The following is a 22,747-nucleotide window of genomic DNA, read 5'->3' on the forward strand; positions in this document are numbered from 1 at the left end:
AGGGCTTAGAACAGCTCTGCACATAGTAGGAGCTTAACAAATACCAATATTATTATTATTATTCATTCATTCAATAGTATCTATTGAGCGCTTACTATGTGCAGAGCATTCTACTAAGCACTTGGAATGTACAATTAGGCAACAGATGGAGACCATCCCTGCCTGATGACGGGCTCACAGTCTAAATGGGGGCATTAGAAGAGCAAAGTGAGAATGCTGGGTTGTAGTTGAAATTAGCAAGGTAGGGTAGGAGAGGGCAAGGTGATTAAGTGTTTTAAAGCCAAGGGTGAGGAGTTTCTGTTTGTGGAGGTGGTGCATGGGCAATCTCTAGAGGTTCCTGAGGAGTGGGGGTAACACAGTTCAACAGGTCTTTAGAGAAATGATCCGATGGGCAGAGTGAAGTATGGACTGGAGTGGGGCGAGAGAGGAGTCGGGGAGGTCAGCAAGGAGGCTGATGCAGTCATCAAGGAGGGATAGGCTAAGTGCTTGAATCAGGGTGGTAGGAGTTTGGAGGGTGGTAGGAGTTTGGATGGAGAGGAAGGAGCAGACGTTAGTGTTGTGAAGGTAGAAATGGCAGGATCTGGTGACAGATTCAATATTTGAGTCGAATGACAGAAAGGAGTCAAGGATAACCCCCAGGTAACTGCAGACCTATGGGACAGGGAGGATAGTGGTGCTGTCTTCAGTGATGGGAAAAGTCAGAGAAGACAGGGTTTGGGTGGAAAGATGAGTATTTCTGTTTTGGACATGTTCATTTTGAGATGTAGGCAGGACATCCAAGTAGAGATGTTCTGAAGGCAAGAGGAAACAAGAGACTGTAGAGAAGGAGAGAGATCAGGGCTGCAGGTGTAGATTTTGGGCTCATCTCCAGAAGGATGGTAATGGCCCTTGGATCTGTGGCCTTTGGGCATTTGGTATTTACCCCACCCTCAGCCCCACAGCACTTATGTACAAGTCTCTAAATTATAAATTATTTACTGATACTACTGTCATCCCTTCTAAGCTCGTTATGGGCAGGGAATGTGTCTACCAACTGTCATACTGTATTCTTCCAAGTGCTTAGAACAGTGCTGGGCACACAGTAAGTCCTGAATATGACTGATACTCTCCCAAGCGCTTAGTACAGTGTTCGGCACATAGTAAGTGCTCAATGAATATTATTAAATGATTGACCGAAGCCATGGGAGGCTTCTTGAGTTCCACAAGGGAGTGGGGGTAGGTAGAGGAAAGGAGACCCAGAACTGAGACTTGAGGGATTTCCAGTTGGGGGTGGGAGGAAGAGCCCACAAAAAAGACTGAAACTGGGCAGCCAAAGAGAGAGGGGGAGAACCAGGAGAGGCCAGTGTCAGTGAAGCCAAGGTTGGATAACTTTTCCTTGAGAAAGGGGTGGTCCACAATGTCAAAGGCAGCTGAGTGGTCTAGGAGGATTAGAATGGCAGACAGACTGTTATTTCTGCCTAAACTTCAAATGAAGATATCAGCATAAACAGCAACCAGCACATAAAGTCCTTACAGGGAAGTGTGAAAGTTGTCTCAAAATCTTTTAAAAGTGCTCATAATCAATCTTGTAGAGCAACCACTCAGTGGACTCTAGTGAATCTGCATAGGAAGCAAGATAAACCCAAACCACCACTTTTAGGCAGAGGCAGGTTTCTTTCTCTTTTGGAAGCAACAACAGCTTTGAGGAAAATACCAATATTCCAGTTTCCCCAAGCAATAGGCTGTTTCAGTAGCTAGACTTTAGGTTCATGTGTGCAGGGAACCTGTCTACCAACTCTGTTATATTGTACTCTCCCACGTGCTTACTAGTGCTCTGCACACAGTAAGCACTCAAAAAATACCATCGCCTGAAGAATGCCGTGGCTTCTGCAGGTTACTTATTGGCAGCTTCGTTCAGCACCTCTGTGTCATCCCCGCTGCACGAGCTCCAGAACGCAAGAGTTTACGGCTCAATGCTCCATCGGCCTGCCCCAAGTCCACCAGTTTCAAAACAATCCACTTTGAAAGTAGAAGAGAACCAATTTCTTCCCTATCCAATCTTGGCTTAGTCCCCTACAGGAGGTCTATGCTTCTGCTCTCTGATAGTCGTTGTTCTTTGTAGTCAAAAAAGAAATCTCAATAAGGTTTCAAAAAAAAAAATCAAAAATCAAAACTTTAGTGCTATTTTTTTCCTCTCCTTGCTGTAGTCTAGTTAACATTCAGAAATAAAAATACCCAAGATGCTTGCCAGGAGAATTGAAGGGATCAATACTTACATTCATGTCACAGAATCCTACAGTACAGGGTTTCCCTTTCCTCAAAAATAGGTTCTTCTGGTCAGCATCAACATAAGGAGCACATTTACCAGAAAGATCCCGGCAGCAGACTTTGCAAGAGTTGTCGGTTTCTAAAACAAAGCACAAAAGCAAAGCACGGTCTGTCCGAAGTTTCATCAAACACAAGGTTCTTTTCTTCTCTGGTGCTTACAATCCTAGTTTTGTCCCCCCATTAAACTTGATCTATTCAGTCCTCAATCCTTCGGGCAACGACACCAGCTCTCTTCTCTCCTCATACGCTTTATGCTGCCTTTCCTCTGCATGCCCCATGACACTGAAAAACTAGTAAAAACAGAAGACCACTTAGTCCTTTGGTTTTCAAATTCTCATCTGAGGAAAAAATGATCTTGGCCAGAACCAAGGTCAGGTTCATTTCTAAAGGGCCAGCCAGCTTTCCCATTTCACACTCACACTCAATTTTCATGGTTGTTATATTATTTCCTTACCGTTGCATGCACAGGATTGGAGATTCTTCTCTCTCTCACAGAAAGGAATGCAAACACCATCTTTGCACTTCCCCAGGTCCAAACATACGGTATCATCTGCGGCATTTCCAGGAGGGGGACATTCACTGCTGTTCCCTGGCCATGGACAACCATTTCAGAATTATACAGTTACTGAGTGCAATAACAGGTCTCTAGGGGGGCAGTAACGGTATTTATTAAGCGATAACTATGTGTTACGAACTGTGCTAAGCCTGGGGTAAGGTTAAGATAAAAAGCAGTGTGGTCTAGTGGAAAGACCAAGGGTCTGGGAGTCAGAAGGACTTAGGTTCTAATGCCAGCTCTGCCACACACCTGCCGTGTGATCTTGGGCAGTTTGGCTCAGTGGAAAGAGCCCGGGCTTGGGAGTCAAAGGTCATGGGTTCGAATCCTGACTCTACCACTTGTCAGCTGTGTGACTGTTGGTAAGTCACTTCACTTCTCTGTGCCTCAGCTACCTCATCTGTAAAATGGGGATTAACTGTGAGCCTCGCATGGGACCACCTGATTACCCTGTATCTACCCCAGCGCTTAGAACAGTGCTCTGCACATAGTAAGCGCTCAACAAATACCAACATTATTATTCTCTGTGCCTCCGTTTCCTCAGAGGTAAAATGTACATTAAGAGTGTGAGCCCCAAGTGGGACAGACACCACGTCCAATCCGATTCGCTTGTATCCACCCCAGAGCTTAGAACAGTGCCTGCCCCAAAGCAAGCACTAACAAATGCCACAGTTATTACTAAGATCATCAGAGCAGATGCCACCCCATCCCACATGGCTCTTCAGTAAAAAGCAAGATCTATTCCTCAAAAGGAAGGAGGGTCAAGAAAGGATCACAGAGACACCCTCCAATAACTACCGCAACCTAGATCGGCAACGGTCGAGACGAATTACTGCAAATCATCCTTCCAGAACATACGTGCTTAAAGGAAGAAAGGTTCAAAGATCCAAGCCCAGGAGAGCAAGGTGGACCAGCCCGCTCAGCTCTACACTTCTACCTCTGGATGGAAATGGGGTCTACAGTAAGCAAGACACCTTGAATAATGAATAACAGGTAAAATAAGTGAAGTGAAACTCATGCAGGATTATAGGGGCGAGCGCAATACTATGTCCAAAAGAATATTTACAGAATGGATGATAGACCTGATCGGATTCTCATTCCACGTACAAAGGAACATTCCTTACACTGTGGGCCATTGGCAACTGTTTGATGGGGAGATTAACTTTTGTAATCCAAGGACTTCTATTCCCTTTCCACTTTTGAACATTAATGACTCTGGCAACCAAGATAGAAGTAGATGTGGAGTAAACCAGTTCTCCTAGAACTCGGGGGTTGCATCCTTGCAGTACCCTGCATTAAGGAAAACTCCCTCTGACGCCGCACCATGGCCATAAATCGTTTCTTCCCACCCCGCGCTTTATCTAGACCCGTTTGCCATGTTGGAAAACCGTTCCCTCATCTCCTACATGGTTTATAGCCAAAAACGCAGAGGGAAAAGCCATCTCCTAGTGCAGTACGGGTGGCCGTGTGATTTTTAAATGAGGCAGGGGGACTCTGTCAAGCACGCGACCACCGCTGCCGGAGGGAGCAGGAACGCCCGGACCTCCGGGTCGTGGAGGAGGCTTCCTCCTCCGCGGGAGAAGAAAACTGCAAGGACAAAAGGCTGCCCCAGCTAGGAGACAAACCAGGGTCTGCCTAACCCTAACCGGGAGCTGTGAAGCTTCAATTCCTTGGGCACAACTGAGATAATGGTGAAGAACTAATGGTCTCTTAGCCGGCTTTAAAGGGCAGAAATTTAGAATAGCTCTAGAAATCGATATTCATTTACTTTTTTCTTGCTCCTTTAAATTGGGAACTGCCAGGGGCAGCAGCCGCACGCCGCACAAATCCCTCTGATATTTTGTTGATGTTGGGGGGCAGTCATACTGCAATGCTGCAATAATGAAAGGAAGTAGTAAGCTACTGTTACTCACCAGTGCAGTAAGACTGTCCTTTGCAGGTCGCATTGATCGCCTCCTGGCATTTTTTCTGGGCAGTCTCAAATTGACAGTTCTTACAACAAGGACTGTTCCGATCACTGGGGGGAAGGTGCAGGACAGAAAAATGAAGCCACAAAGAAAACTTATTTTTGCCATCAAGAAGAAATTACTAGGCTCTCCACTGCTTTTTCTACATTGATTATGGACCAAATAGATCACTGTGAATAAGGAATAATAATTTTTCCATGACTGAGAAGCAACAAAATGAACCTGAGGATATTCAGGACGTTGTGAAAAGAACGAGGTCTGGTGGAAAAATCACGGACCTGGGAGTCAGAGGACCTGGGTTCTAATTCCATTTGCCACCTGCCTGCCTTGTGACATCGGGCAAGTCACTCCTCCTTTACCTGAAAGCAGCGTGGCTCAGTGGAAAGAGCATGGGCTTTGGAGTCAGAGGTCATGAGTTCGAATCCCAGCTCTGCCACTTGTCAGCTGTGTGACTGTGGGCAAGTCACTTAACTTCTCTGGGCCTCAGTTACCTCATCTGTAAAATGGGGATTAAGACTGTGAGCCCCATGTGGGACAACCTGATTCCCCCCGTGTCTCCCCCAGCGCTTAGAACAGTGCTCTGCATATAGTAAGTCTTAACAAATACCAACAAATACCAACATTATTACCTTCAAAGTCTTCCTAAAATCACATCTCTTCCAAGGGGCTTTCCCCGACTAAGAGCTCAATTCCCCTACTAATGCTCCCTTATGAATCACCTATTCATTTGGATCTATACCCTTTAAGCACTTGACATTTACCTTACCCTCAGCCCCACAGCACATGTACCTAGTCGTAATTTCTTTTAATGCCTATATCTCCCCCTAGACAGTACGCTCTGTGGGCAGAGGACATGTCTACGAACTCCAATGGACTGTCTCCTCTCAAGTGCTTAGTACAGTGCCCTGCACACAGTCAGCACTCAGTAAATACAATCGATCGATTGACTGTACCTGCTCTAGCACTTACTACAGTGCTTGGCACATAGTAAGTGCTTAATATGTTATTCTTTATTATTATTTCTAATAATAATAATAATAATGTTGGTATTTGTTAAGTGCTTACTATGTGCACAGCACTGTTCTAAGCACTGGGGGAGATACAGGGTAATCTGTTGTCCCACATGAGGCTCACAGTCTTCATCCTCATTTTACACAAGAGGAAACTGAGGCACTGAGAAGTGAAGTGACTTGCCCACAGTCACACAGGTGACAAGTGGCAGAGCCGGGGTTCAAACCCATTATCTCTGACTCCCATGCCTGTGCTCTTTCCACTGAGCCACGCTGCTTCTCTGAGGTCTTCTGCAGTCAAGTCTTACAATCAAACTCCTGGCTGAATGAATAACTCAGCCAATAAACCCCTGAGAAATGGTTAAAATCAAAGGGATAAAGTTTTCCTGTCTGCTACAGTTATGTGAAAAGGCTGTGGTAACAGCTTTAACATTTGAGCACCCAATGTCTGCAATACACTGTTCCAAACACTTGGTAAATACCAGAGAAGTAAAATGTTCCCCAACAAGGCGCTTGCTCTCAAATGGACCATGAGCCCCCAAAGTCCCCTGCCTTGATGTAAAGAGGAATTCAATCCCATCACTCCTAAACTGCTCTACTGAAATAATGACAATCGAATGTGACGTCAGAAAGTGGAAAGAAATGACAATTCCACTTGCGGCTTCAAAGGAGTGTCCGACGGGCAACTGCACTGTAGTATACTGGATAACTGCCTCGTAACGGATTAGGCTTCAGAAAGCTGAAGTGCAGTTACGTGACCATTAAGCCATTCCACTTCTGTCCTTCCAACAAAATGCCGAAAGACTGTAGAGCTGTCATGCATATAATAACCCTCTCAAGCGACTTAATACTCAAAAAGCATGGAAAGAGCACTGACCCTGGGAGCTGGAGACCATGGGATTCTAAGCCCAGCTCTGCCACTTGCCTGCTGTGGGACCTTGGGCAGGTCACTTCACTTCTCCCTGCTTCAGGTACCTCCTCTCTCCCTTTTGGACCGTGAGCCCAATGTAGGACAGGCACTGTGCCTGTTTTGGTCGTACTGTATCTGCTACAGTGCTTGACACACCTTAATAATGTTAATGGCATTTGTTAAGCACTTACTCTGTACCAAGTAAGCACTTACCAGGCACCAAAATTATTATTATTTTAAAATATACAGCTGTCCTTTGAAAATACCTGCAGTTTAGCTTTGTGTAGTAGAATGATAGGTATCAAGGTTCCCAAAGGATGAGTTATTTGCAGCAAACTAGGTAATGTCCAGGTCCTCGGCTCAGATGCCTGCGTTTCTCCATCGTAATGTAGCATTTATCGAGTGGTGTGTTCACAAACATAGAGACTGAACTGCAAAGTACTAGCAACTAGAAGCAACCTTCCTAAGAGCATCACACAGTTTGTTCATTTCTGACCAACTCTGATTTGAAGAAGAGGAATCTGAGGGATCACGGGGTTACCAGTTCCACAGGTTAGCACCCCTTGCCCATCCAAATCAATGAGCCAGCCCAGTGAGCGCCACGGCCGCCCCTGTGGGCTCTACGGCTAAAACCCCTCTCACCTGCACTGCACTCCTGTTTTCAGCATGCAACTGCTGCTGCAGCAGGGATCGCTGTTGAGGTTCATGATGCCAGGGTCACACTCTTCTCCCTCATCCACCCTAGAGTTCCCACACACCTTGTTGCTGCGCTCTTGGAAACACTCCCGAGCTTTAGTCTCGATGGTCTTGAAGATGGAATCCTTACTGCAGTTTGAAAACATCTATTTAAAAAATCCCACAGAAAACTTGATAAAATTACAACATCCAAAGGGAGAGAGTTCCTGCCTTTAAAACCTCAACGTGTCTGAAGAGAAAGCTTAGATGCAAGATTACCCATTTTAAGGAGAATGAAGGTCATTCCTTAAATCTCCTATTTCTTGGTGGATCACCGTGTATTTTGATGCACACACCGTCTCTAGCCTCTGCTACTGTGCCCAAGGAAAAGCCTCCCTTTACACGTGGGTGGGAGAACCACTCATCTCAGCATCACATACGATGCACCATTTATCAGATCTAGAGGAACGCCACAGCCAATTTAAATCAAGTGACGCCAGATCAGGCTTAATTCACTTACTGCTAACTGGGCTTTGAACACTGGGATACAAGAACATGAGCAATGCTGTGCTGGGCCCACCCATCCCATTTGCTTGTCTTTTACCGTGGCACCAAAGGACGCGTGGAGGAGTAAATGGTGCCCTCCAAGACAATCAGCCTCTCGTTCGCATCCCTGACTTTCTCCTCTAAAACCAAAACTGGTTGAATTATCCAGGAATCTGCCCTCTTAATGCAATTAAGAGGTTGGTTGGATACGAGAAACTCTTGAAGATGCACCCAAAATTTCTGGCAAGTTAATAACCAGTCCCAGAAACTGAAAAAACAACTGAATGACAGGGAGGCTGCTAGAGGAGAAATCTATATGTAAATGTGCCAGGCAGATCTGTCCTCAGCAACTGGCTGCCAGTTCTCAGCTGGGATGCAGCATGGTCTGAGGTTTCGTTTTTACCATGTCCAGACCATGCATGTCCAGCCTCCTTGTTTTCAGTCTCCCAATTCCAGCTCACCAAACAGCAGCTATCTGGTATCCTGCTGTCACCCATTCATTCATTCAATCGTATTTATTGAGCCCTTACTGTGTGCAGAGCACTGTACTAAGCGCTTGGGATGAACAAGTCGGCAACAGATAGAGACAGTCCCTCCCCAGCAACGGGCTCACATTCTCCTCACAAGCTCCACCCAGTAAAGTGAGCACAGCCTCGATGCTAAGAGACCGAACCTAGGAGCCGCTATAGAAGGGCATGGATTTCTGAAAGTAACCACAGGGTCCTAAAGTTTTCTGGCTTTTCCCTTCCTGGAAGAGATGATACCTGGGGGTCTCCACCAAGCGAGACCCAACCACCTACTACTTAAACCGCACTATCACCACCTTCCTGGTGCTCAGATAAGCACCCCAGACACCACAGGGTCAATTCAGGGTCCAGCCAGTCGCCCATCCTCCCTCCCGAGGTTTGCTGCCGACGGTCAGGAGCCTGACCTCCTCCCACTCCGTCTTCCTGCCGCCCCCACACTGCCCCCAGAAGGCAGGAATCACTCCTTGGGACTCCCTTTTCTACCACAAATCCAAATGCAGACATGCAGGTTAGGGCTCTGAGCTTTTATCACAAAAACGGTAAGGGGAGCCCGGAAACACCTCCACTAATTGCAGACTCAGCCCCCTCCAAATTGGGGATTCTGCCAAGAGCCTCATGAAAGCAGCAGCTTGTACAATTTACCCAGCTGACACACTTGTAGAAGTTGACTTCCAAGGTTTTTCTGCAGATGTTCCTGGAACCCTCCCTGCCTCTCCCCACTTCACCTTGTGTTTTTCTACCCACAACCTCAGAGAACATTGTGGGACACAAAGGACACTGATGTAAACTGAGCATTCAGATCATCTAAAGGCATCTGACAAAGAACCGCTCTGAACCCCAAGTCTAACGTTTCCTCAGTGAAACCCTCAACGACTGATGCCACGGTTGTGAGTGGCTCGCTCGGTGGTGAACAAACTTGAGGAGGGCACACGGAGTTCTTCTCTCCATGGTCACAGGCTGCAGATTCAGCCCAAACAACAATCTCACTGTTGGGCGGTTGGCGCAAGGGGGCCGAGCAAGAGTGCGCGGCTGGCTCGGCACAGAACATCGCTACTAGTGAAAAGATCACGCATACGAATGAGGAGAAAACTCAAACCACAGGCTCAGAGGAGTTCTGCGCAAATAGGCAGTTGCCTGGCTGCTGAAGGGAAGCAGCAGCCCATGAAGTAGCACCCTGGATTCCTGAGCAGTCCTAGTTAGGAATGCACTTCTCACTCCAAGTAAGGACATCGGAGACAGAGTCACTAAAAATCGGTTGCCTTATCCAAACTCAACTGGATTTGGAGTGCCAGCTCCTTGCGGAGCACAGGATCAGGTTTACCAACTGTGCTATATTGTACTTTCCCAAGCGCTTAGTGCTGAGCTCTGCACACTGAGCTCAATGACCCCAAGGATTGATTTACTCAATGATATTGGTTCTTTTATTTGAGAATGAACTCAGTGTTTGCTTCCAGGACTAATCTCGGTAGACACCCGACTTGAGACAGGCAGTCTCCTTTTGAACAACTGGGACTGGGAAATAAGCTCCGTTTAGTCATGATCTCTTCCACTTACACCACGACAGGCTTCCTGGACACTTTTCAAGTGCTTCTTTCCGATTTAGGTTTCCACCTTAGGTTTTATCATCTTCACGTAAGTAAATGAAATCAATTTAGAATCTAGTAGTTTGGAGGGACTACTTTGCAAAACTGCAAAAATGGAGAGTGTGTGGAATCATAACTAGATATCTACACATGAAAAACACCAAATTTTAACAGAAAGTTTGACTCCAACACATAGTGCTAAGGATCCAACAACCAACCACCCACACAACTAAAAACCATAAAAGTAATTGACAGGTTCTGTGCTCGTTGTGGGCAGGGAATGCATCTGCTTCTTGTTGTATTCTCCCAAGTGCTTAGTACAGTGCTTTGCACACAGTAAGCGCTCAATAAATACCACTGAATGAAGTGCTGGAAAAGAAGGCAAGATGAACTCCTTAATACTTCTTAAGTATTACATAGTTCTTTGATGACTTGGGAGTTGCATGCTTGGGAAATCCTACATTACACTGTAGCACTCACCATGTCCAATGCCGTGAGCATGAACACAGACTGTTTCTTCTAACCTCACAGAGCACTGTATACAATCGAGTCTTGTTCTGCCTGGTAGACAATACCGAACTGTAAACTCATCCTCTAGACTACAAGCTCCTTGTGGAAAAGGAATGTGTCTGTTTTCTGTTATATTGTACTCTCCCAAGCCCTTAGTACAGTGTTCTGCACACAGTAAGCACTCAATAAATACAACTGAATAAACTAATTCCCTAACCGCACTCTGGCCAAAACACAGTAATGGAACACCCTTCTGTGTCACCCTAATTTGTTCCCTTAATTCATCACTCCTCCAACCCCACAGCACTTATGTGGCTACATAATAAATACCTGTAATTAATTTATATTACTGTCTCTCTCCCCCTCTAGAATTAAATCTTGTTGTGGACAGGGAATGTGTCTGTTTACTGCTTATATTGTTATACTCCCCCAAGCGCTTAGTAAATTGCTTTGCACACAGTAAGCGTTCAGTACATATGATTGAATGAACGAACGAATGAACGGAAGGCATGGCAGAGCATGGCAGAACCACAGAAAGCTGCCACAGGTATGACCCCGTACTCAGCACTCTGGAAATCAACCATCTACAGATGAGACTCCTTCGGGACCAACCCAGAACACTCTGCTCATCCCCTCTGCCCTGACACCCTGGTTAGTGCTCTTCATCGGTTCCAAAAGAACAAGAGTTTTATGTCAAGAAGTCTAGTTGTCCATAGGAAATAATGTACAGTGAGTGCATTAATGCATGCCCAGATCCCCAAAATTGAGGAAAACTATGAATTGTTTTATTTAAAAAAATACATTAATTTTATAAATCTTATAAACAATTTAAATTTTAAAACACTGATAGAGCCAGTAGGGCTACATTCATTCATTAAAAAGTATTTATTGAGCGCTGTATGCAAAGCTCTGTTCTCAGCACTTGGGTCAACAAACAGACCCATTCCCTACCCACAACCAACTACACAGACAGCAATATCAATATGAACCAATACTGAAAGATTACTTTAGATCTAATATGTACCACTAGTGAAACTGCACTAATTTTTTTTTTAGAGGTGACCAATGAAAGGACACACAGCACTTAATTTTCAGAGTGTTACTATGTTTACATCCCAGTCAAGAAAAAGGGACATCATGTTAACAGTTCTGTCATTCCTAAGCTAACTAGAAATGGACTTTATTCATTCCCTCAAGTTAGTCAGTCATAACCCTTCTATGTGTGTGTGAGGCACGATACACCATACCAGGATAACCCTTTTAGCCTTATCTTGCAGTGAGAGTGCTGAAGGATGAGCATTAGCCCAAAAAAGAGCTTCCTAAAAGCTGTGCGCCCGGCAGCAGCTACTAGGATCAACTGCAACCTAACTCCTCCTCCGGACTAATAATCATTCCTGGTGATGGCTACCCACGGTCCCCCCAGGTTCCTGACTCCCCCTCCACACCCTCCGCACCCACCCCCCAGAATCCCTGCAGGGACCAGGTGAGTGGGCCTAAGATGGTGGTGGTATCGAAAGGAAAGGGAAAGGCAGAACGGAGAGGATCGTCTCCTTGGGTCACAGACTCTGACTGGACAATGTGATTGAAAAGTACAAGTTGGTCCTGATTCATCGGTACAGAGGGAGCTATTCTGTCAGTGACTGGTTCCAATTTATGACAAAATCTGATTTTTGAAAATGTCAAGTTGTTCTTGCTGACCCTTTAATTAAGCCACTTCTCGATTTAAAAAAAAAATATCTGCTGGTAGGCAGACCAGACCCTTAGACTTGTAGTGCTCAGCCCAAACCACTATAACAATTACTCTCTAGAAGCCACCTCAAGGCAAAGGAAAAATTTCCAATTTTAACCCCAGGACATCCTGCCCTGATATTTAACCTGATCTATTAGACAGACAAAGATGGCCATAGGAGTAGAGGTCAAACACAACCCTGATTTCCAAATATAAAGCCATGTAGTTAAGGTCTTTGGCAGTACACAGCTACTGAGTGCCTTCTATCAACAATCTAATAAATATTCTTCTTTCCCAACCATGCCCTGAAGAAGTAGCCACTCACCTTATTGTTCTCATGATCTCCGCTTACAGCTATTGGATACATGACATATTTTCCTCCTTGATCTTCATTTGGAACACAATCAGTTCTAATATCAGGATCATGTTCTGCTCCAAAGTTGTGTCCCAATTCATGAGTAGTCACCAAATCAGCTTCCTTAATGAGCAGCAAAAGAAATAACAGTGTTACACAGTAACAAAAGCAAACACTAGTTAAACTCTAGCTCAGGTATTTTCAGCAAAATATTTCAAATGGAAATGATTTCCCTCTAGACCATGAACTTTTAAAAGACACATCAAAAATCTATATTCAGAGTCAACTTTTTTATAGCCAGGTAAATTAAAGCATTAATTCTTCAGATATTTGTTCTGAATTCCAGCTGAACGACTCCACAAACTTTAATAGATCTATTTAAATCGCTGGGAAGAACTTAATACCGAAAACGTAATCTCCTGACCAATCATCAACGCCCCGCAAAATACCAATAAACTAACTGCGGTAATGGTGAAGACCATCTAGTTTCCAAAGATTATACACATATTTTCATGTTTAAAGAGTGAGAGGCCCCAAATTTGCAGCAGTTCAACTGCATCATTTTATCTGCGAAGTTAATGCAAATAAATTATTTTGGCATCAACACATGAGCTCTCTCCCTCCTACCTAACCTCACCAAGCTATTACAATCCATCCCACACACTCATCTCGTCTAATACCAACATACTTGGACTGTGTACCTCAATCTTGTCATCCCCCTTCTCCGTGTTCTCCCTAGGGCCTGGAACTCTTTCCTTGTCACATCTGAGAGTTCGCCACTCTTCCCACCTTCAAATCTCCCAAATTCCATCACCTCCAAGAGGGCTTCCCAGACTAAGTCCCTTATTTTCCTTCTCTGCCCTACCCTCTGTGTCTACTGTGCCCTTGGCTATGTACCCCTTAAGCACTCTGATACTCGCCCACCACCATAGTACTCAGCTACATTAATCTTGTACTCCACTATTTCCCCTATCCAGAATCTCTATTAATGTCTGCCACCCCCACAAACTATAACCTCCCAGTAGACAAGGATTGTGCCTACCAATTCTTCCGTAGTGTACTTTCCCAACCATTTAGTACAGTGCCCTGAACATATTAAGTCCTCAATAAATACCACTGATAGATTCCTCTTCTTAAAAGGAACTATATCAACAGCATGTAAGCAAAGGGAATTACTTGACCATCTGCTAGATATTTTTAAGTCAATGTAAAAGAAAAGTCATGGCCTCAATTTTACCACTGTTGAAAATTAAGTGATTTACAAACTTTAATATCACTGAGAGGAAATCAACAGCTCAGTTATTCATATACCCTCCACTTGTTTCCACTGTGCTTGATTCTGGTTTTTAATTTGAATTCAAACAAAGACTGGTGGCTAGTTAGTACACCCTTAGGGTGTAAAAGTAGATTTAGAACACAAATCAAAAACCAGAACCAAGCATAGTGGGAAGAGAAGTGGAGAGTATACAAATCACTGAAGTGATACTTCCTCTCAGTGATATTAAAGCTTTATTAAAACTTTCAAAGCATTTACGATCCAAGAAACACATTTTTTTAAAGATGTAACTGAAGATACCTTTGTAAGGATGGTTTTGCCATAATTTTTTGTGCTTGTCAAACCGCTGTTCAGATAAATGTGTTTTTTTCCAGATGGGCTATAATAAGCTAGAAGGATAAGAAGAAAAAGAGTCAAATTGCTTATTAAACATAGAGCTCTAGGGAGCTTGTTCTTAAAAGTCAAAATTTCCTCATCTGCTAATGCTATTAATTCTCAAATACTTTTTACATGGTTTTAGTTTGAAACTGCCTTGCACAAAAGTCAATGTCCAAACTCGGAGTCAAATTAAAAATAAAATAATAATAATAATGATGGTATTTATTAAGCGCTTACTATGTGCCAAGCACTGTTCTAAGCACTGGGGTAGATACAAGGTAATCAAGTTGTCCCACGGGGGGCTCACAATCTTCATCCCTATCTTATAGATGAGGGAACTGACACACAGAGAAGTGAAGTGGGCTGACCCAAGGTCACACAGCAGACAAGTTGCGTAGCCGGGATCTCATGCCCTCGGACTCCCAAGCCCGGGCTCTTTCCACTACTCTACGCTGCTTCTCTAATCCCACTTGAGGGATTGTTGTAGGATAAATCCCACCTTATCCTACAACAAGTGTCTCTTGAGAAGAGCGCAGGTTTTAATTAAGTCAAAATGGGTGGACAGAGAACATATCTACCAATGACTTTGTATTGCACTCTCCCAAGCACTTAGTAGAGCACTCAGCACACAGTAAGTGCTCAATACAACTGATTAGGATATAAAGGAGTGCATATACTCTCCTCCAAGTGGGAAAATGGAAGCAAATCCCCATAATCCCAGAACACCGTCAGCCCTCACGTTAGACTTTCCCTTTATCCCTCTTTTGTCCCTTTCCCAGCTCGGGGGACGGTGAGTACTCAGGTGTTTGAGTGACACAGAAGTAGCAGTATTGGAGGAAATAGGGTAAGGAGATCAAAAATTAACCAGAGAAAGCTTCTTGGAAAAGAGGTGATTTCAGAAGTTTTGAAGCAGCGTGGCTTAGTGGAAAAAGCAGGGACTTGGGAGTCAGAGGTCTTGGGTTCAAATCCCGGCCCCACCATTTGTCAGCTGTGTGACCTTGCGTGAGTCACTTCACTTCCCTGTGCCTCAGTTTCCTCATCTGTAAAATGGGGATGAAGACAGTGAGCCCCACGTTGGACAACTTGATTACCTTGTATCTACCCCAGTGCTTAGAACAGTGCTTGGCACATAGTAAGCACTTAAATACCAATATTATTATTAGAATGGCTTAAAAGATGGAGAGAGCAGGAAGTCAGGTGTTTAGGGAGAGAGAGTTCCAGGGAGACAGGCAACTGTGAGCAAGAGGCTGGCGGCGAGAGACGAGAATGAGGCAGAAGGAGAAGGGTGGCTGGACAGGAGAAAAGCATGCGAGCTAGGGTGTCATGGGAGAGGAGTAGGAATAAGTAGTGGGGACAGAGCTGATTGAGTGCTTAAAGCTAACGGTCAGGAGTTTCTGCTTGATGCAGAGGAACAGGCGACTGATGGAGGTTTGGGGGAGTGGGCAAAATGATGCTTTCCTTCTTGTGGGCAGGTTATGTCTCACTTCCAAGATGCCTAGGATAGTGTATGGTACTAAGTGGGTGCTCAACAACTGTTAGTACTAATCTCCCTGGCATAATATGAAGGGACAGATCCCTTTCTATTACAAGGTTAAGCTTCCAATATTCAATACCCCAAGTCTCTGCCCAACTGCTGATATATTATTCCACTTAAACCAAAAGGGAATTTTACCGAAATATTTCCTGTCCTTAACTATGACTACTTTTTCTTTCGATTTCTCTGACGACTTAATATTTAAAAGATTATCTAAAAGATACTTTCAGGTCGAGAGGAGAGCAGTCTGAATAACTGAGGTTGCATTGTGAACATATCAAAATTACTTTCGGTCAGAGCTGAGAAACCTTACCCTTCGGACAAACACCTCCGTGACTGTTTGGCCGCGGAGATCCAACATAAGCTAATCCAAGAGTTCCCATATCAAAGTCTTGGTACGTGAAAAGATGAGCGAGGCAGACTTTAGAAGCTTCCTCGGCTATGTCGAAACTGAATTGCTAAAAAAAAGGATCAAATAATTATTAATTACATTCCAAAATCACACTAAAAGAGATGTGAAGAGTTTCAAGTCAGTGTCCCAAAACAGTTTAATATTATTAGTCACGGTCCAAGTCTCTCCATCACATTCCAGTGCCAATGTGGCCAGACTGCTATCTGGAAGCAGCATGGCCTAGTGGCAAGAACACAGGCTCGGGAGTCAGAGGACGTGAGTTCTGACCCTGGCTCTTCCACTTGTCTGTTGTGACACCTTGTGCAAGTCATTTCGTTTCTCTGTGCCTCAGTTACCTTATCTGTAAAATGGGGATTAAGACTTGAGCCCCATGTGGCACTGGGACTGTGTTCAACCTGATTACCTTCGATCTACCCCAGTGCTTAGAACAGTGCCTGACACACAGTAAGTGCTTAACCAATACCATAATTATTATTATTATTCTTATCCACCTGAGCGTCATCAGGTGGACAAATGAGAAAATGGAAAACCCTGTTGGGTGTTCAGCAGGAAGTTCACAGTAATACAATGGTAGTGTAACAACCTAAATATTAATGTCAAGTACCTGGAAAGGAAGAGGTCTAAAGCCTAGGTGCCCACTCCCTGGGACCACAAGCTCCATTGCCCTGCCAGCTGCTTGAGCTGGTCTCTCAAACCCGCTCATCCCAGGTCTCTGACAATGTCTGACCTGGGAGCTCTTTGAATCCCACCCCCTCTCCAGTCCTCATATCTCCTAGAAGCTCATGGGATCAAAATTAAAAGTAGGCTGGCCTAAAACTATGGCCTAAAGGCAGGAAATTCATCTAATTCTCTAAGGTCACTCTAGTTTTTAAAAGATTTCAGAGTAATTTAGTATCCTTGACCTTCCCTGAAAAAAGTATCCTAATGGCACCTGGTCACTTCCAGGCCCTCCCCTCTTCTAGAAGAGAGATTTGGGAGTCGTACAGTGTGGCCCCACTCCTGGTCCCGGGCCAGAAGTCTGTTCTCGGAATCAGAAGAGCTGGCGTCAGGCCACGATTCTGGCCGGCTGGGGCAGTGCCACCAGTCGTTGAGGTTTCTGCCTGAAGAACCAACCACCTGGGGCCTTCTGCAAGGTGGCCAGACCCAGCAGGAATCCTGAAAAAATGCTGGCAAACGTGGACAATTAAGATTGCAGCAAGCTACCAAGACAACTGCTGTCTTCCCGGTCACTGTGCCATAGCAAATTCTCCACTCCCTGCTACGACTCTGTGCTTTCTTCCACAGAGTAACATTTCTTCCCTTCCCTCAGTTTCTCACGTCCACTGCCCCAATTAGGCCAACTTTTTCATTCTTTTTTGAATCCTCCAAGGCCCCCTCCCCCAATTCTTGCCCCCGAAAAACTTGCCAACTACTACATTTTTTTCTTTAATGGTATTAGCTTTCTTCCACAGAGTAACATTTCTTCCCTTCCCTCAGTTTCTCACGTCCACTGCCCCAATTAGGCCAACTTTTTCATTCTTTTTTGAATCCTCCAAGGCCCCCTCCCCCAATTCTTGCCCCCGAAAAACTTGCCAACTACTACATTTTTTTCTTTAATGGTATTAGTCAAGCACTTAATGTTACTTCTATGAAGACTGGCCTACCTCCAGTAACATCTTCACATCCCAAGCATCCTTCTCTTCACTGGGGTAACTTTTAGCCATATTAAAGTGTTTTTCACCAGGTTTTACCTTTTCAGGCTCCTTCAAAATGCGAATCTATATTTCAAGAAATAATACATTTAGAACACCTTCTGTTAGTCAGTTCATAGTAATACTGAAAGTCCCAAAATATTTTGCAATTATTTCACTTGTCCCAAAAGGGCACTATGCAGAACTAGAAAAGTAGTCTCAGAGGTTTTAATTTAATTTGAACTTAAATTTTATTTCCACAAGAATGGAAATTCCAAATGGGTTTTTACTTTAAGCACATCAAGTGAGAGCTCATTATAAAAATGATATGTTTCCTCTGTACTTGATTTTCAAGTGTCCAGATTTTATTTAGAAAAAACTCAGATAAAAAACTTGGGAGAGAGGTCTTAGGCAAGGCCACTTACTCCAACTAAAATAATTTAGAGAGTCAGAAATATACACTTAAAAAGAACAAAACATTACACCAAACCACCAAAAAAACCAAAACAAAGCAAAAGCCATTCAGCAAACAAGAAAACAGAATGCTTATTCCTTTAAGACAGGCATAGCTATCCTTCGTATTTGAAGGAGACATCACTGACGGTGAATCCCTCTAAGTTAACAGACAATCCCAAAAGTATATCTGGATTGGAAACCAACAAAGGTTTGGATTTCAAACTCCTTCACGTTGAACTCAGGAAAATGTACGTTCCGAAAATAGAGGCCATTTCAAGCAACTACTAGATGGTAAAACTGGACAATCAAACCGGTAAGGTCACACTGAAACATCATCCCTTCAATGTGGATTGCTAAAAAACAACCCTGACAGACCAACCAACAGTATGAGCAATCCAGTCACACTTTTAGAGCAGAGGTCGTTCTTTCTGTTTCTCATTCTATATCTAAAAACTTAAATTAAGCAAATATGCAACACCTAAATCGTGGCTTCAGCTCAATAGTGCAAGCCTTATTTAGAACATGTACCGATGAATACCTGTTCTATCTGGATTCCATAACCTTTAAAACCTGCATTATCCCAGGACGTATTACGGTAGATGTCATCAACTCTGTCAATTAACTCTATCTGTAGGAATAAGGGAAAAACAAAATTCAAGCATTGTACATCTAACCAGAAGAAATCAAAATGCCTGCCCTAAGGCACATGAAAAACATTACAAGATGATGATGTCAAAAATATCAATAAGCTCAACCAACATTTAAATTCACTGACGAGCAATCCACAGTGGATTACTGGAAGAAAAGTAAGGGATGAAGAGGGAGAAAGTTCAGGATGATACACTAGGATGGATGTCAAGAAGGATTATTACAGTGTTCCCCTGTGCATCCTGTTAGCAATGAAGAATGATAATATTAATAATGGTATTTATTAAGCGCTTACTAAGTGCAAAGCACTGTACTAAGTGCTGGGGTAAAAACAATACAATTAGGTCAGACATAGTCCCTGTCCCCTATGGGGTTCACAGTCTAAGGGGGAGGGAGAACAGGCACTGAATCCTCATTTTATAGATGAGGAAACTGGGGCACAGAGCAATGCCCTGCCCAAGGTCACACAACAGACAAGTGACAGAGTTGGGATTAGAACCCAAGGCCTCTACCTTCCAGGCTACTCTCCTACTTTGCCATGCTGATTCCCAGAATATCCCTGGAATCCTGGGTTGGACCACTGTTCTCACTCGGGAATGTTCCAGAGCGTTCCGACAGAGGACGGCTGAACTTTAAACTTTAAGGGAATGGGGCAGGAGGGGGAGTGATTGTGGGAAGTTTTGGGGGAGAAAGTGTAAAAAGTCTGTTTAGTAACTTTCAGAAAATGTACCCAAACTATTAAAATAGATTAGGGAGCAATATATAGAGATATCTTGATATCTCTATATATGCAAACACCTTACTACACATACACACACATGCACACACACACACATAGCCCCCTCCCGCCCGCCCACAAGTGGTACTAAGCCCCTTGGATAAACCACTGTCCTTTGGGTTTCCGTAACAGAGGCTAAGGATCATTTATTTCCTTTTGTGATTTAGAGCATTATTGAGTCTTTACAATGTAAATGAGTTGTTCAGTGATAAACAACCTGAACAATAATAATGATATTGAAGAAAAGTGAGGATGCTTGGCCAATGTTTGCCTCAGAATAAAGGATGACTTGAAATCTATTCCATCCCATGGGTTTCAAAAATAGAACAAATGGAAAGGTTTTACAATGATCTTGTGATCAATTAATTTGAAATTTTTCATCTGGTTATTTGGAAGTGTTTTTGAAAATATATAGCAATAATAAGAATTATGTTCTTCAATTTAACTGAAACAAATATATGTATTAAAAATCTGAAAAGAACATTAGGGATATATTGTTCATTACAGAGAGAGAGGTGCCGGAAAAGCAATCAAAGTAGGCTGAGAGTGCTTTCAGGCAAAAAGGTTTGGAGCCACTCTCTTCCACTACACTGAGTGCTGTTTCCACAATAAAGTCCTAAAATTGACCATCCTCTCCCTTGAGGCTAGGGAATATGTCTATCAACTCGATTACACTGTACCCTCCCAAGCACTTAGTACAGTCCTCTGCGCATAGAAAGAGCAATGGTCTCCAACCGATAATTATTTAGAAGGAGCGAACTGAAACTGCACAAATAATTTCAGACAAGTTTCAATCCCGGCCTAAGATTTGTGTTTAAATAATTTAATGCCAGCTGAGCAACTGAGAAGCACAATTTTAAAATGAGGCCTCTCACTAAACAGACACCTGGAGGAACGGGGAGCAAACAAAGGAGCAGTCCCCTGTGATAAAAAAACAAATAACCCCCACCCTGGAAAAAAGCAAAAAAACCCAAACAAAACAAAAAACCCAGCAACCCTAAGGAGACAGGTGATACGCTTCCTAGTAAAACAGTGACATGATCCAAGAATTTAAGTAACTTGGTATTTCACTACCACGATCCCCATCACCCACATCAGCGATCGATTCACTGGTCATTAAATGAACACTGTAACAATAAGTGGGAGAGAACAGGGAGGGCAATGGAGCAATGACTGTATCCTTGCTGGGCCGAGCCACCAGTAAATGATTAGCATGCTCTGTACATTAAGCTCTCTGAAAAACATTAAAAACTGCAGCTAATGCCAAGTTTACTAGGGTGACTGAAGTCAATTCTAATAAAGTGTCAATGAAAACAAGTCTTGAGAATTTGAAGATTTCCAAGGTGATAAAATGGAAAGGTCATTTAATTTTTAATTACTATATTTAATTTGGCTTCCATATCTATCATCCCCTTACAGTTCAGGTTTCACTGTAGTACCAAACATATTTATTATCTTTAGCTGTATTCCAACTCTATAACATTTTCTCACCCCATCTTTCAATATCATGTCCACTCTGCGAATAAGCAGCCACATTTACATAAATATAGTATAGATGGAAAAAAAATCGTCCCCTCTGTGCCCCTAAAAGTACAATTAGGATGAAAACTGTTCAGACCCCAAAGTAGAGGGGAAACATACGCCATCAGCAGAGTCATCGTCGAACAGTCCTTGCACACAGTTAAGACAATAAGGCAGATGATCTTCAGCTGGTCTGCTGAAAGAAGGCACTGCCTACTGAACTTGAAAAGCACAACAAATTCCGAAATTCAGTTAATTTAATATCATCTTACATTAGAGCGTGGCTAATTATATTTTAAAGGGGTAGAAGCAGGGCTCTCTTTAAAATCGTAAATGCTTCTCGGTGATCGATCCTTTAAGTATTAAAAACAATACAGTTTTCTGTAATAGTTCTTTCATAGCTTTCAGATTACAGCAGCCTCTCTCAGTAATGGAGTTTGTCTGCTTACAAGAATGTTTCTCACAGCCAATTATCTACTGTCGAATACTTACTAAGTAATTTGTAGTTGTGCTCTCTTCCCCTCTACCCATGTACTTGTAAAAACGATGGTCTGCAACTACCAACAACTTGCATGTATTCTTCAGAGGATCCGGAACAGCTCTCTTCTCCCGATGCACATGCACTAATATGAATTTTTAAGCACTATTAAATCAAATGCATTCAGAACAATAAATCCTCGACAATTACATTTTAAATCTGAAATAGACTATTTGTTTTAAAAGCAAGTATTATTTACGCTTAGAGGAACTTAGCTTACTTGTACAGGGAAATAGGAGAGCTGGGATGTAAAACAGTTTCATAAATACTAAACTGTAAGACAATTCGTAAAGAAATGTAAACACACTTTTTTACTCTAGAAAATGATCTGCACAATAACTAGACATGAGGCCCCCATCTTTTTTGAGAACCATTTTGTAAATCAAATGGGCATATTTCAAACCACAGTTCAATCAAACTACGATTAGACAGAATGCCATGATGGGTCACATGAAACACTGTGAAATGTGTTTTACTCTAATGTGGTAACTGGAAAAGGTTTCATTAAGCAAGTGAGGGGACAGGATGGAGGTGGAGTTGGGAGTAGAAGAAAGTAGGGAGGTGAGGTATTTTTTTAATGGAAAACATTGATAGGTTGATTTGTGCTCAGAGCAGGGTAGAGGTGGAGGATACCTACGTCCAGCATCTCACTAGCTCTCCTTTCTCTGCTCTGACCATAAGCTGCCCACTACCATTTTCACAAGAAGAAATTCAGTTCTCAGTACATCTTTGTTGGATATCCCTGCCTTGTAACATTGTAACAACCCCCTTCACCCTCCGCCCCACTCAACACACACACACACTCTTTCTCTTTAAATAAATAAAATAAAAATCACAGTAACTCTCTTTGTGGGCAGGGAACAT

General features: G+C 43.3%; 1 protein-coding gene across 1 annotated transcript in view; it reads right to left on the reverse strand.

Annotated features, from left to right (window-relative positions):
* The window catches only part of ADAM17 (ADAM metallopeptidase domain 17), a 57,429-nt gene that overhangs the window by 10,503 nt on the left and 24,179 nt on the right, over nt 1-22,747 (reverse strand). The window contains exons 6-15 of the mRNA XM_029050613.1: nt 21,838-21,968; nt 18,937-19,026; nt 17,916-18,029; nt 16,174-16,318; nt 14,249-14,337; nt 12,643-12,795; nt 7,390-7,589; nt 4,774-4,877; nt 2,762-2,896; nt 2,256-2,386 (exon numbers count right to left, since the gene is read on the reverse strand). Of these exons, the coding sequence (XP_028906446.1) occupies nt 2,256-2,386; nt 2,762-2,896; nt 4,774-4,877; nt 7,390-7,589; nt 12,643-12,795; nt 14,249-14,337; nt 16,174-16,318; nt 17,916-18,029; nt 18,937-19,026; nt 21,838-21,968 (1,292 nt within the window). The remainder of the gene's footprint in view (nt 1-2,255; nt 2,387-2,761; nt 2,897-4,773; nt 4,878-7,389; nt 7,590-12,642; nt 12,796-14,248; nt 14,338-16,173; nt 16,319-17,915; nt 18,030-18,936; nt 19,027-21,837; nt 21,969-22,747) is intronic.

Source organism: Ornithorhynchus anatinus, chromosome X1 (assembly GCF_004115215.2).
Source record: "Ornithorhynchus anatinus isolate Pmale09 chromosome X1, mOrnAna1.pri.v4, whole genome shotgun sequence".
Lineage (NCBI taxonomy): Eukaryota > Metazoa > Chordata > Mammalia > Monotremata > Ornithorhynchidae > Ornithorhynchus > Ornithorhynchus anatinus.